At 33.1% G+C, this 15,243-nt stretch overlaps 1 protein-coding gene across 1 annotated transcript; it reads right to left on the reverse strand.

The window, feature by feature from the left end:
* Positions 1–591: 591 nt before the first annotated feature.
* On the reverse strand, positions 592–5,633 carry LOC105319408 (uncharacterized). Its single transcript, XM_011416942.4, has 5 exons — positions 5,499–5,633; positions 2,323–4,279; positions 2,104–2,178; positions 1,876–1,989; positions 592–995 (listed from the first exon to the last, which is right to left on the reverse strand). The coding sequence occupies exons 2-5, from the start codon at positions 4,277–4,279 to the stop codon at positions 904–906; spliced, it is 2,238 nt and encodes a 745-aa protein (XP_011415244.4). The 5' UTR covers positions 5,499–5,633; the 3' UTR covers positions 592–903.
* Between the last annotated feature and the right edge of the window lie 9,610 nt (positions 5,634–15,243).

The following is a 15,243-nucleotide window of genomic DNA, read 5'->3' on the forward strand; positions in this document are numbered from 1 at the left end:
CCCACCCACCCCCCACCCCCGATTTGGATTTTGAAGATTTTGGGAAAGTCCTAATTAACATCCCTCTTTTCTTTTTTTTTTGTCAAGATTTTTTGGATGAGTCTGCCCCCCCCCCCCCCCCCCCCACTTTCAAAAACGATGCTACGTGCCTGTAATGTCGGCAAAGCGTCCGAGAGCGTCCAAATTTTGTAAGCGGCTATAAACAAAAATTAATATGTCTTTCTAGAAGAAAAAAGTTCATTAGTTGCTGCCTTGAATTTTGCTACAAGCGTTATATATTCAATCCCCATTTCTTCAACGCTTAACTCGTACTGAGATATCTAATGTGGAATATACCTTATACTGAAATATCTCGTAAAAAGACAGCTCTCACTGATATTCTCACCAAGATATCTGATATGAAATATGACTCAATGGGATATCGTAAGAAGACAACTCCCAGTGGTATATTTCTTATAAGATATCTTATAAGAAATATAACATATTACTTTAAAAATCTCTAATTAGAACTGATATTCTTACTGATATGTTTTATAAGAAACATTATAGTCTTACTTAAATATCTGGTTTGAAGACAACTTACTGATATTCTTACTGAGATATTTGATATCTGGTTAGAAGACAACTGGCTGATATTCTAACTGAGATATCCTATAAGAATTATTACATGTATTTATAACCCTCACATAGAAATGGTTATACGGAAGACTACCATTATTCATGTTTATCACCAAAGCAAGTATTTACGTGTGTGCCGATGGAATAGGTACTTGAATAAGATTTTGATTTTAAAAAGACTGAGGCATATAATACAAATTTGTTTGCTTTAAAGTAAAGGTTTTATTATATATAATCAATTGTCAACGCATAATACAGAGTGACAAAATGGCGTATATCAGATTCTCAGTTCCAAATGCCGTTCTGAAGCCAAGGAACCAGGTACGGATCAGTACGAATAACACTTTTGTAAGTTTGCGGAGCAACGGGTGCGGAACCTTGAAAAAATAACAAAAAACTGATTAATATACTACATATATATAAAAACAGGATCAACATTAAAAAGCCTCTGGTGATTTTGCATGCAAATACCTAGCTGCAATAATATAGCCCTCTCCGATTTTTTATATCTGATGTTTACTGGAGAGGGCTACAATTCCACAGGATCTCCGTAATGGTGCAAAATTAATTTTTTAATGCGACTGACTTCGGTCTGAAAAGATAGATTTTATATTTGACTTCCTTTAGATAAAATGATTTTTTAATTCAGGTTGAACAAATTAACCGTATATAAATCAAAACCAGATAAAACACATCAGCATGTTTACCAGTCATCTTTTTCAGCAGCCATGACAGTTCTCGCGTGATTTTATGGGATGTACGCTTGGAGTTTTGATGGGCTTGATAACGTGAATGTCAGTGTAAATAATCAATATTACCTCATTATATCACTAAAACATCATTTTGGGAAATGGTATATAATGGAAAATTCATATTTACCGCCTTAATTATGTTTAAAATAGGGGAATTCCTATATTCAGTTCAAGATCCGCTCCTGAATTCTCATTGGCTGTCCCAAAATAAAACCGGTCAAGGTCAGTAAACATGGCGGACAAATTCAACTTTCATTGTTGACATACACAAAAAATAACCGATATATGGACTATAATTTATTTGTGCCATAGACATCTACAACGTTTGAGTACAGGTAAGAAATGCAAATGTTATTGTCATTTATAAACGATTTGAGACGAAATTGTTGCGGGAGTGAATCACTCCCGCACTTGCACCATTACGGAGATCCTATGGATTTGTAGCCCTCTCTCAAAAAAAAAAAAAAAATCGGGAGAGGGCTACATTATTGCAGCTAGCAAATACCTGAACAGAGACCACAAAACTTTCTACATCCCGTGTTTCGAACATCATTAAGGTGGACGTTGACACAGACATCTTTAATTTCTGAGCAGTAGTGTATAGCATCAAGACATTCATCTGTTTAAATGAATAAAATAAGATAGGTCTTTACATCAGAGAGAGAGAGAGAGAGAGAGAGAGAGAGAGAGAGAGAGAGAGAGAGAGAAAGAGAGAGAGAGAGAGGAGACTTACTTTTCTCTTTTCTTATTGTTTCCTTTATAATGTCTTTGTCATATTGTTCTTTTTCTGTTCTCTTCGAATGAGTCCCTGGAAGAAAATTCAGATACTTTACTCTTTTTTTATTACTGTGAATTTATAGTTAAACGCTGATTTTTATAATTGATGCCCAAAACTGTTGATAAAAATAATCCACTTTTTAAAGAACTACATTGTATACATTGCTATAGTTACCATCGTTTCCAAAATTTCCACATTTTGGAAAACCTTCTGGAACGGGGGGTAATCTGGAGAAAGATTCATTCAGAAGAATGGACATTCCGTCAGCCGAATGAAGCTGGATATGGCAGTGAAGGAGCCACAACCCGGGGTTATCGGCCGTGATTCTTACCACCACATAACCACCGCTAGGAACGATAACAGTGTCCTTCTTAGGTGGATCCACAACGTTAAGACCTGGTACGTTCCCATGTTTCCATGTTGGATCCTTCCATGATGCACTGTTGCAAAAGCTTTTTTCTTGTGTGGTGCCACCTCGGCAGTCAATGTCTGCATTTTGTGAAATAAACTCACCCGATGTTGAGTTGTAGTTCCCGTAGCCCATTTTCAGAACTTCAAAGGAATGCCCGTGCAAATGAATTGGATGGGACCAACCCTTTCCTTTTCCCATATTTAAAAGCACAAAATGAATTGCGTCATTGTAATTCAAATCAATGCTGTGTGTACACGAGCAAACCTTTTGTTCCCCGCAATCTTTGTTATGGCACTGGTTTGATATGTCTGTTGGTTGAGATATTGCCGAGACGGTGGGGAAAGTGAACTCCATTCCATTTATTGAGTCAGGGGTATATTCTGGTCCTGGGAATGCAAAATTAAGAAAGTATTCCCGAAGGTGACTTAATGAAGCATTTGGAAAACTATTTGATACATCGCTTCTGACCTCTCCCATCGTAATACATTCAATATTCTCTTCATTTGGATAGAATCTAAATGGACAATTCAATACCAAACATTTGTGTGTTTGAAGACATTTTTGTCTGTTAGAATCTATCCTTACAAACTTTTCCTCTGCTCCTTTGTAATGCAACACTGCTTCAGCAATAGTGCGTCTGTTACGTTCTAACGTGTGCCCTCTAATCATATAGTTTGTAATGCTTTCGTTAGCGTGTATGAGAAAGTCGAACCGCTCTCCAGGATGTACTATGACTGACTCTACCTCTAAAGGTTTTATATAAAATCCGTCGCTAGCAACAACCGTCAATGGATGGTTGTCGATGGATATTCTGTATGGATACATCGCAGCAGCATTTATCAATCGAAATCTATAAGTTCTGTTTTGCTCAACCTCAAAAATCTCCAGCGGTGCCTCGTTATGTGCTCCAGAGTTTGGGTCGTAGTAGTATCTCCCCTTTCCGTTTATTAAAGCGGATTGAGCGTACCAGAGGCTGAATTTGGACCCATCTAATGCAATGGAAGGTTTGATTTCTCGTCTATTCAAGAAGACCCCAGCATCGGAATACAGAAACGCCTGGTCTACGTCATAGTCATGATTCCAGTCCTGAACTTGCATGATGAAGTCTTCTGACACACCCCGAACAATGGGAGGGTGATTGTGTTCTCTGATAATAAGGGCACCATACAGACCCTTTGCCCTCTGTGCCCCAGCGTGAGAATGATACCAATAAGTTCCCTTTGGACTGGCTCTGAATTTGTACGTAAACGTCTGTCCCGGGTTTATCGGGCATTGGGTCACAAAACTTACCCCATCCATGTACGGTGTTTCTTTTTGAGGTAGTCCATGCCAATGCATCGATACAGTATCGGAATATAGTCTGTTTATGACGTGTATCACAAGGATTTGATCTTCGTATGCAGTGATGGTTGGACCCGGAAGAGTTCCATTTGCTACCACTACAACCCTTTGTTTTTCCCATCCATCTGCTGTAATAACCTCCTCAATATTTATTGGTGTGGCAGTAGTTGTGTTTGTAACATCATAACGATATAAATTTCCGTTCTCTGGGAAAACAGCTTTTTCTGTTTCATGAAACATTGTCAATTGACTGGTAATTTCTAGAGATGTTTCACAGACCAAAGCATGCTTATTGCAGACGAAGGCCACACTTTTCTTCGCCAAACATACAAGGGTGAAAAGGTATACGAACAACGCCTTACCGTTTCCCAAGATCATCTGAAAAAAGATTGGAATATAGTTTTTTTCTATTCCACGTCGTTTGAGTTTCAATGTAATTTCATTTTGGTAATTTTTGCAATAAAATATAGGTGGAAACCTAATAGAACATACACCAGTAATTAATGAGAACAATTCCATCAAAGACACTCTCTCTGTTTACGTTTGCAGTGTCATTAATGTTTTATAGAATAAATTGCAATGTAAATTTTAAGTGCGCTTGCAGTGCATGACGTTTAACTTAATTTTGAATCATTCAAGTATTTTAGACTTCATATTAAACTACGCGCAATTCAAATCATATATATATATTTTTATTAATATTCACAAAGGCGAAATTTACTTACTATAGTTCTATATTGTCTGTAAAGATTTTTCCTAAGTAAAACTGTAGTAAAACTGTAGATACTAAAAATTGTTGAAAATAAGCTCAATAATTTAAACAATGATTGCATACACTTTTATGGTATGCATTTTTTTCTTTAAAGATCAAAAACTGTTTCATCAGTGTACAACAGGTGATTGTCTGTGCTCTTTTTGTCTGAGTTACAGAACGCCGGCCAATCTTAGGGATTGAATTATTGAAAACATCGCACAATGATTTGTTTGCAACTTCATGTTAATTTAAAATTCTTACTTACAATACATGTCTCATAAAGACTCACAAGAGGTAAAGTTTGAATCAAACTAACAATACTTTCTCGGATTTTAATAGGTGACAAAGAAAGTGATATTGATGGTGTTTAACAATCTAGAAATGCACTGAAAGACATCAGTTAGTTTCATGTGATTTCACGAACAACGAATTGTTTAAACTATTCACAAAATTTAAGAACGTATCAGCATAGTTGTGTTAATTTTTTATTTCAATCTTACAGTGAAGCAGTTAATCTTTTGCCTGTTTGCTGTTGTTGAGATAGCTTACTAACTATATCTACAAGGAATATTTTTTTGAAATTAAGGATTATGTTTGTTTTCTTGTATTCCGTAAAGATCTAGATCCTGAAAGATATATGTCTAGGAATGGCTTGTCTTATAAACCTTCATATGATCATCCACTACATTTGTCTTCGAAAACTTTTAAATAAAAATAAACTATTTTCCTACATTAAAAGCTCTAAAGTTACATGTAAGTTTCAAAACCACACATGAAACATTACAAAGTTATACAGAGTGCATGCATCTGTCCTTTTCTTCACTACACTTCTTTGTTTCTTACCTTGCCTTGACGATCCTGTAGATTAAGTGATGATCTAGGGTCGAGCACACAGGTAAGTGTTATGAGTGACCCACCCTGGGGATACGCTGATAGTCCCGAGTGACTGCCAGTTGATCACGAATATATGTTGTAACTAATGAAGACCACCAGGTCCGGACGACTAAGGTTACCCAAGACGTTGCCAACAACTATTCGCTTGATTTTATCAGTACATGTACACCATGTATGTTGTGATATTGAAGTAAATGTTTTAATTTTGCTATCTGTGCTTTGTCTTTGTGTAATCTTCTAGTTTTGTTGTTTTAAAACTGAAATTTTTTTTTTCGTCGATTTTATTATGCAGTGGATTATCTAGGTCTCTAGGATGGAATTTCAGAGATGCTACTGTTGGTTTGAAAGCCCTCTAGTTTTCTCTTCTAAGAAATTCAAAACAGGTTACTAAAGCCATTGTGAGTTGGCATCTGTTAGTTGCAAATAGTCTTGAAAGTTTTTTATTTCGGGGAGGTTCTTTCTTTAATTTTGAATGTCCTTTGCATAGAAATGCAATTGTATCACTATCTAATATTTTACCTAATTACATTCAGTTTATGTAGCCCCATTTTAAAATCAAGAATAATTCAATAGGTAAAAATTTAATCTTTCTATGTGAAAAGCCTAATGGGCAGACAAAGTTCACATTTTTTTTTCGGCGATAAAAAACACAGTGAGTTTTGTTGGCCATTATGCAGGGGAATATGTTGCAATGTGTCACGTTATCTCCCCTGTAAAACAATAGGTGCGGTTGATCGACATTATGTGTAGTGCTGTAATTTATTTTTTGTATACAATCTACAGCCCTGTTATTTGCCGGAACTCTAAATACCTGTATGAAAAAGATATGTTTTCCCAGTAATAATCAGATTGTATACTGATTGATTACGATGCTGATTAACAGTTATCGTAATCAGTCAGTACAAAGGTAGACTTTATTTGTGGGTGATTAGTCTTGCTAAGAGGCTGTGTGTTCGTTAGTTAATCGTGGAATGGATATCAAGTGTCGCATTCGATGTACTTTGTCACCCACAGCTTAAAGAAATTGATGATAGAGGACACGCTGCAGTTTTTTTCCAAACAGGATTTGTGTTTCAATAATTATACAATGTATACGTTCATCTGTTCCCTCTGTCCTATATGGGATATCTTTAATTATGGCTACTCCTATATTAACCAACGATGTGGCTTCATTTTCTATCATTCTCAGCAAGAATAATTTTTCATAGTTATACACTGTCATTCCCGAAACAAATTTTTTCCAAAAAATAACCAATTTTCTAACAGCGTTATGTAACTTTTTGAAAGTCCTCTGTAAATACGGTTATTTCGCCCCGTATTATTTTTGCCCTTCTACATTTGCAAATGGTTTCGCCCCGTCATTGCCAATCACACACATTTGTACGAAAATAGATATTTAATGGGAAATTTTGAATTAGCTCAGTCTTAAATTCGCCGGTAGACAGCGAGGACAAAGTGGGCGAAAATAAAACGGGAGTGAATATATTGTAATATACACTAAATTGATTTGAGTCGCCAATTTTGAGTTATACGTATATTGACTTTTTCACCATAAAGTTAACGTAAACAAATCGCATAGAGGTGCTATAACTGTGTTATCAATTATTAAACCAATTAGGTAGCGTTTACTTAGACACAAAACATTACTTTTCAAATTGTCACTGACTCTTCAAGATGTTGTACGATAGGTATACTTTATGCGGATGCCTAAAATTTAATTATTTAGTAATTACACGAAAAGTAAATATATTACCCAATCAATGTGTTTCATTTTCTATAGAAGAAATACATCGTGGTTTTTCACCTTGAGGAAAACCCAAAGTGAAAGTATTAACTATGAGGTTTTATTTCAATAAAAACACAATTTGCATGTCTTTGTGTTGACACAATCAAACCTCCTAATAAGAAAATCAAACAGAGATATGATAAAAGATTATCATATTGAGTTTGATCAATTTAAGGAGAGTAAACATAATTATTGGAGTTATATTTGATATACATACCTACATGGTTAGAAATAAATGCATTTCAAAAAAGTCTTGAACTCGTTTCTTAGATATCACAAACTTAACCCTTTCTCTTCCAAGCTACGCTTAGAAATACGATAGTCTATAAGGGTTAATTGAGTTGGGGTTTTTCCGTTAATTTGAATATGAAGTTGACAGCTCCATACATTGTTTTTTTTTTAAATTTAAATACCAATTCTCAAAATTATTTTAAAGTTCCCTTTCCATAGATTATTATTCGATTATTTCGTTGTTCCTAAATACAGTTATATACGAAGACTGTATAAGTTGTAAATGTCGTATCTGTAACATAGCATCATTCGCACTTTCCTCTTTCCCATTCTTCATCCAAAAGCTATGACGGTCATGTTTTGCTGAGAAAAATTATCTGAATACCACCAATTTATTTTTGGCGTTTGTATTTTTTCCTTTTATGTATAATACCATGCCATGTACTTAAATAGAGAACATCATGCAATCACAGTAAAGTCACAATAAGTGGTAAGTTGGTGATGGGTGTAGGAATTTGTATGGTCAAATTGCCACATTAAAGTGCGACATGAAGTTATGTTCCTGACTTTTAATTAGGGCTTTTCGACTTTCGGTCGAAAAGACCCATTGTTTTTGTCTTTTTATTATTATCTATGGAATGTAAAGTTTTTGACTTTTAGTTCCGGTACTTCCGGTTTTTACAAGGAAAAATGTAAAAATTGATTAAAACGCAATACTTTGTTTAGGGTTTATATTAGAATGTTCAACTTTTAGAATTAGATGCATCTTGTCTTGCTGTACAAAATTGTCAGCTAAAACAACTTTCTATCTCTTACCGTTTTTGAGATATAAAGTCCTAAACTTCAGAAAAGGGGGGATGAGAAAGCAAAAAAATTCAAATGACCTTTAAAAAATTATTGAACGCCTAAATATTATTAATGTAGATGTAATTAACATATATTCCAAGTTTCATTAAGATATATTGACTACTCAACATTTAGTGTACCATTTCAGATGACGCATACAAATGTTGATATTATTGGGATAGGGAAGAGAGCGACCCTATGGTGATAATTTTACTGTAACTGACTACTGTGATATATATATATATATATATATATATATATATATATATATATATATATATATATATATATATATATATATATATATATATATACAATAAACCAAAACTTTTATATGTTATGTTTTAATTAAGGCTTATATTAACAATGATATTGTCAAATCAGTTGTGATAGCAATCTTCGAAATTTAAATTGTGCTTATGTTTTTTTCTGCAACTTGGCTTTTAATCTTGTGTTTCAGTACAGTTCTAATGTTTTGCTTTTAATCTTTTTTGTTAAATATTTTACAATGTTTTTATGCATTCCAAAACACGTTCCAAAAAGCCATATAGACGGGAGGAAATACTATGAATTTAGATAGTTTGAAGATTACCATGTATAATGATACTTCAAATTATTCCTTAATTTTGGAAACCTACCAAAGCAGATTGTATTGCATGTGATTGTCATTAAACTAGCATAAAATAAAACAAACACACTTTTGATAAGGAAATTGGCATTTAATAAATAATGACTACAGAAGATACCTTCAGAATTGGAGGTCATTGGTTAACATATATAATACAATAATCAGGTAATTTTAATCAAATAATTGACACACATTTAGAACATAAATAAAAGTCTCTACATCTGGCAAAGAATGAGTTTACACTAGGGAGAGAGGCCTACAGTCTAGAAAGTATAAAAGACAAAGTATTCAAAAGTGCCAAGACCTAAAAATAACGTTTATCTTACATCTTAAACTTACTGCCCATAAAAATGACTTTCATAGAATGCTCCTCGGTAATTACAGTAAATATTGACATGTAGAACTTTTTGTTTTTTATTTGGTATCGATAGCTTTAGAAAGCTAGGTGGTCAACAAATTAAGACCTGTCTTAAAATTTGACAAATGATATTTTTCCCATAAGCTAGCATATAGTAAAGAAAAAATTAAAATATAACATTTATTACATTTTCTTTAAAATTTGATCCTTTTCCTATTATTTTTATAAAGAGCACTTCTTCTTAAGAGGATTAAACTACTCTAAAAATGAACACGACCATCGATTCCTCTTCATTTTTGGACACATTCAGAAATATATACAAAGATATACAACTGCATTTGTATTTTGTACTAAACAACCAAATTCATAGTAATCAGGCTCAACTTGGTTTTTTATTTCATCTAAAAATAATGTTTTGAGATTGAAATGCATTGATGCAACTTGCCATACACCGCCTTCACTTTCACAATATTAATACAAAAATAATATTGACATTCAGACAACCTATTAGTATCATTTAAGAGAAGTTTGTGACACAATTATACGTGAACATCTCGTAACGCTTTTAGGTTTCTAAGCCATCAACGAACAGCTCAGAATTTGAATTTCTGCTGATCTGTCTCTCTATGGAGAAACAGAGTAAAAGTTTTTGAGCTTTGTTTCGAAGGTTCAAGTGTATCGAACGCCGACTATCGATTGGAATGGTATGCAGATAATGTATTTTTCGTCGAATGTGTTGCACACAAAAATAATTTATTGTATATTTGTATAACACTCTTCTTGATTTTCAATGTAATAGAACAAAATAACTGATATTATTCATCTGTATTCACACAGTGCAAATATGCTATGCAGGTTTTTAGAACAGCTGTATTGAGCTCATAAAAATAATTATTTGTTGCAATATACATCGTTGTGACAAGAACTATGATAAAATCGACAACTTTTAAAAAGGTTTAACGTTTTTAACTTATATACATGTACTCATGACCAATGCAAAGTTGATATGTGTTCTGTTCTGATAATTTACTGATGATGCTCTTGGTATATAGGAGGAAAATAAAAGCGGCATCTCTCCGACCTTGGCAATAAATGTTATAGAATTGTACACAAACTATTTTGTTTGCAAATTTTATTAAAACTTTTTCCTATGAATGCTTTCAGGATCTGTACGAGTATTTATTAATATTTGTTTATTGAGCTGATATAGTATTGTATATCGCTATAAAACTTTATTTTCAGAATCAATGTTATATCTATTTTGCGATAAGCAAAACTTTTATCTGAATACTTTTTTCAGTCTTTGTCTTTGGTGGTCGTCATACTTGTCTCTTAGGAATTGTCTTAAAAGAGGGATCTTTCGTTATTTAGAATTATTAAGAAGTACAAACGGGTAATAACACTTATTCGAATAGGTAATATAACCTATTTAAAACACAAAGAAAAGGGGAACAATTCCTATCAAAATATCTCCCTTGCATGGTAAGAAAGTACTCATGAAGTAGTCATGAAAATAATATATGTTGTAGAGGACATCTTTTATATGTTAATAACGAATAATTTTACACTGCGACGTCCTGTTCTCCCTTAAGCGTGTTAAAAGCTGAATAACTCAAAGTAAGGCTAAATTAATGCTAAATCATTTACTTTAGCTTGTTATTAATGACTAAAAATGGTACGTTGATATCTTTAAACATGGACACCCCCTTTACTCATCGATTTAATGCAGTGCAAACAGAGCCAGCGTGATTTTTTCAGTCTGGTTGTTTTTGTTTCAGCTTTAATGACGCATGTGCTTTAGATTTTTAGACCCACCAACTTAATATTTACTACAAATATTCCTTAATATGTGAAAAAAGGTTAGCCTGAATTTGTGAAAGTTTACAGCTTTCTAGTATAATAATTATAATTCTAGTATAATCAATCTAGTACAATTGATTTTTTAAAGTATTTGAAGTAGTTACATCCTAAGACATCGGCCCAATCAGCTAAAGTATAAGACAACAAACTATGCTGCACAAAAATATTTATGAATTAACGAATAAATAAAACAAAAATTAAAAAATTATGGCTTTGAAATTTGAAAATGGAAAACCCTGAAATCCGAAATAGATTTATATCAATGATTCAGGACACTATCTTCCCCAGCCAGTAAAGTGCAAATGATGATTGGTCTTATTTAAAATAATTTTGTTGTTTAACATCGGTCTATCATTTTTGACAGGTTTTAATTGTCTAACAGAAGGGGAATAAGATACGATATAAATTGTATAAAAACATAAAACATATTTTCAACAATTTAACACAGAATACACCCATTTTCATTTACAATGTAAGAACACAAAAACGAACACAAAACGAGCATACATAGAGTTCTCTATAATGAAGCACAACATTAATTGTTGCACGCACATCTCAACACATAGAAATTTCTTTAAACGTAAGACAACAAAGGGACCCAAAAGGATTCTCTTCAAGAGGTTGGTATCCAAATCATTGTTTGACTAAAACTAAACAAAGTCACTTGTTCAAGAAAACAAGACAAAGCAATAATACATGGACGGTCTACAAAAGCAAGCTTTCAGAACCAACCGTACGTAACACAACCATCAAATTGTTATTAAATTTGAACATGGCATACAAAAAATAAAATTAAACAAATCAGTAAGAAACAACTATACTGTTTTCTGCATGTAGAAACTGTGATTATACGTTATCGTTTGCTGCGTTGCCAGTCGCAGAAGACTAAAAGCAAAGGCGTTTTAAAACCATCTTAAACTCCACAATGTTGATGAAATAGATGAGAGGATTCAGTAAAGAATTGACGTTTGTTAAGATATATGTTATAAATAACACTTGTCTTGATATTGGTTGAATCATTTCAAGAAGATTTCGCATTAGAAACGGGCCCGAAAAAATAAGCATGACAAGAAGTAAAATGCTGACTGATTTCATTGATTTAGAAAATTTCCTCTGTCTAATTGCTAGAACGGTGTTGGAAGCCGTTGACATATTCATATAATTTCTTTTAAGACAACACATGGCCGAGAAATAAAACACGACAGTTAGCAATATGAACACAAATTCTAAGACTAGAACAATGAACATTGCAATATTCTTATTTTCCTTAAAAACTGTGTCAGTTGCGCATAAATGATCGGTTTCATTGCGCATTGGAGAAATCAAAATAGACAAAGGTGCAACTATCATAATCCAACCCCCAACGTACCAGACATAATGGCGTTTCTCTTCAAATAGTATTCTACCCCAGGGCGAGCCTATAATAGTAAGATGCCGATGTAGACTTATGATGAAAGTCTGATATAAAGACCCTACTAAACAGGCTGGAGAGATAACTACAGAAAAGATGCATAGCTCTCTAAGACTGAAAAGATCAAAGGGCAACATTCGCATACCAGTAAGAAGTGTGGATAACCCGTAAAGGAAATCGTTCACCGAAAGTGTTAGTACAAGATTAATGTATATGTTTCTACGCAATTCTTTTGATGAATAAGCAACAACAGTAACTATTAAATTGAGTATCACAACGATTATTCCAAATAACATGAGGGTCACGGCGATGGTGATTGGTGAAAAAGTAGCAATAAAAGAAGGGTTGTTCATAGAAGAGTTTGTCTTGTTTAAACTTTGTTCATACCACGTTGCTCTCTGAGTTGTTTCATCATATGACAATTCACTGCTTGAATTCTCATTCAAATTAAAAACTGTAGTGACACAGTTTGTGCTTAGTTGGTCCGTTCCCTGTTGTGGGTCCGCTGATGCAGTAGTGTTACAATCATTCGACAAACTCTCAAGAATGGTTGTTATCTCGTCTTTTTGTCCGTATGTTTGTTTGATCCTCGTTAGTTGGTCTTCATTTTCAATGGTTGTGACTTCTAATGTAATATTTGGTTGGGCACTTGTATTTTTACGTTCTAGTGTGGTATTCAATTGCAGTCCAGCTTTAAAATTTGTCAGAATGGCAAGTGTGAACGCAAAATTGCGATTTAAGAAATATGCCATCTTTCTGTCCGCCTTATTTCATAGAGTTTAATACCTCTGATCAAAGGGAAAAAAGAAAACAAAAGCAGTGTAGTTATGATAAATTCGTCAAAAAAGTGTATTGCTTAGCTCCTACTATGAAACGTATATTATAAATGAAACGACTCTTTAAAAAGGTTAATTGCATGTTTAGAATTAAATTTATGTTTTTTAAAATCAATATTTATATCTCCAACTTACAATGTCTAATCAATGTGATGGGTATAGTTGATTTTATTGTTTGATTTTTGCATGGGAAAAAAAGTAGGTTATATAGTCCCCTTCACGATAGCTGCGGTACTGCTCTCTTGGAGGGCGAATTGATATGGTTTGCCAAAATTTTAGTAGGTTGTTGATTAAATGGCGTAAATGAAATTATTTACGTTACGTCAAATTTCATTAAACTATTTGCCCTGCAAAAGAGCAGTACTGCATTTACCGTGAAGGGGAGATGCAGATACAACAAATATAAAGACTCTAATTCAGTTTAAGGTACTACATAACACTCGTGGTGTTAGTTATTTCTCTGTTTTCCAAAAACACAGAATGATAGAGTAATATTATATAAAGGTTAATTTAAATCCAATGTCTTACGAAAATAAACAAAACCCATAAATTACTCAAAGCAGAACAACGTAGAACGTATTTTGATACTTTCGAAACAAACAGTACATTTGAATGGTGATTGTTTGGTTTTCGTGCAATTCAGCCTTGTATCGTATAAAATTGTGTAACTGATGTTTTGTCCATAGGAAAGGCCTAAAATTTGGTAACAACCATAACCAGTGTTCAGATTTTATGCCTATCAAATTTTAAGTTCCTATCAAAAGGTCAAATATGATGACGTCATTTAGGGTTTTTATCAATTATCACATATATCCGTCAAATACACTAAAACCTCAATTGATCTTCAAACCTACAGTCAAATTTTCATTATTTTAATGTACATGCATTTTAACTGCGGGGTCATGAATAATCATACTGCTAAATCTTATTTAAATTTAAACATAAGAATTTCTATTTAAAGGTTGTTAAGTATTAAAAATTTTCGTGTAAATAGATGATTTACAAATGCTCTTTTTACATTACATCAGAAAGTACCTTACCTGTACCTGTTTGAATTATTTCATTATCTGTAATGAACAAAAAGGTCTCGTGTAAATAGATGATTTACAAGTGCTCTATTTACATTACATCAGAAATTACCATAAATTATTTCAGTATCTGTAATGAACAAAAGGTCTCGTGTAAATAGATGATTTACAAGTGCTCTTTTTACATTACATCAGAAATTACCTTACCAGTTTGAATTATTTCAATATCTGTAATGAACAAAAAGGTCTCGTGTAAATAGATGATTTACAAGTGCTCTTTTTACATACATCAGAAATTACCTTAAATTACCAGTTGGAATTTATTTCAGAATCTCTAACGAACAAAAAAGGTCCCCTGTACAAGCAACAGTACAAACATTTGTAATATCTGAAAAAAAATCTTATTCGCATAGCAAATTCTAACAATGACTATTTAATTTTTTACTCCACTTAAAGCATATTCAAATTGCAGGTCTGAAGCGATGTGGACAAAGATTGTCAGATCGGATTTTTTTTCGACATTTAACCTATTTATATATTTCATTCCAAATAACAAAATATCAAATTTTAGAAAAATAAACTACAGGAAACTTTTAGCATATCTGTTCTGTACTAGATGTACCTGACATGTCACAGCTTTAATTATTGGGTTCATTTAACCGATTATTCCTTCAAATTTTTAACTTTTTTCGACCATAATGCATCAAATA

Source organism: Magallana gigas, chromosome 4 (genome assembly GCF_963853765.1).
Source record: "Magallana gigas chromosome 4, xbMagGiga1.1, whole genome shotgun sequence".
In the NCBI taxonomy this organism is placed as follows: domain Eukaryota; kingdom Metazoa; phylum Mollusca; class Bivalvia; order Ostreida; family Ostreidae; genus Magallana; species Magallana gigas.

Excerpts from the sequence above, each read along its gene's own strand:
- LOC105319408 (XM_011416942.4), bottom strand. The coding sequence starts at position 4,279 with ATGATCTTGGGAAACGGTAAGGCGTTGTTCGTATACCTTTTCACCCTT. Across the intron at positions 1,990-2,103 it reads AACAATAAGAAAAGAGAAAA|ATGAATGTCTTGATGCTATA; the intron begins GTAAGTCTCCTC and ends TCATTTAAACAG. Across the intron at positions 996-1,875 it reads GTTTTGTGGTCTCTGTTCAG|GTTCCGCACCCGTTGCTCCG; the intron begins GTATTTGCTAGC and ends TATTTTTTCAAG.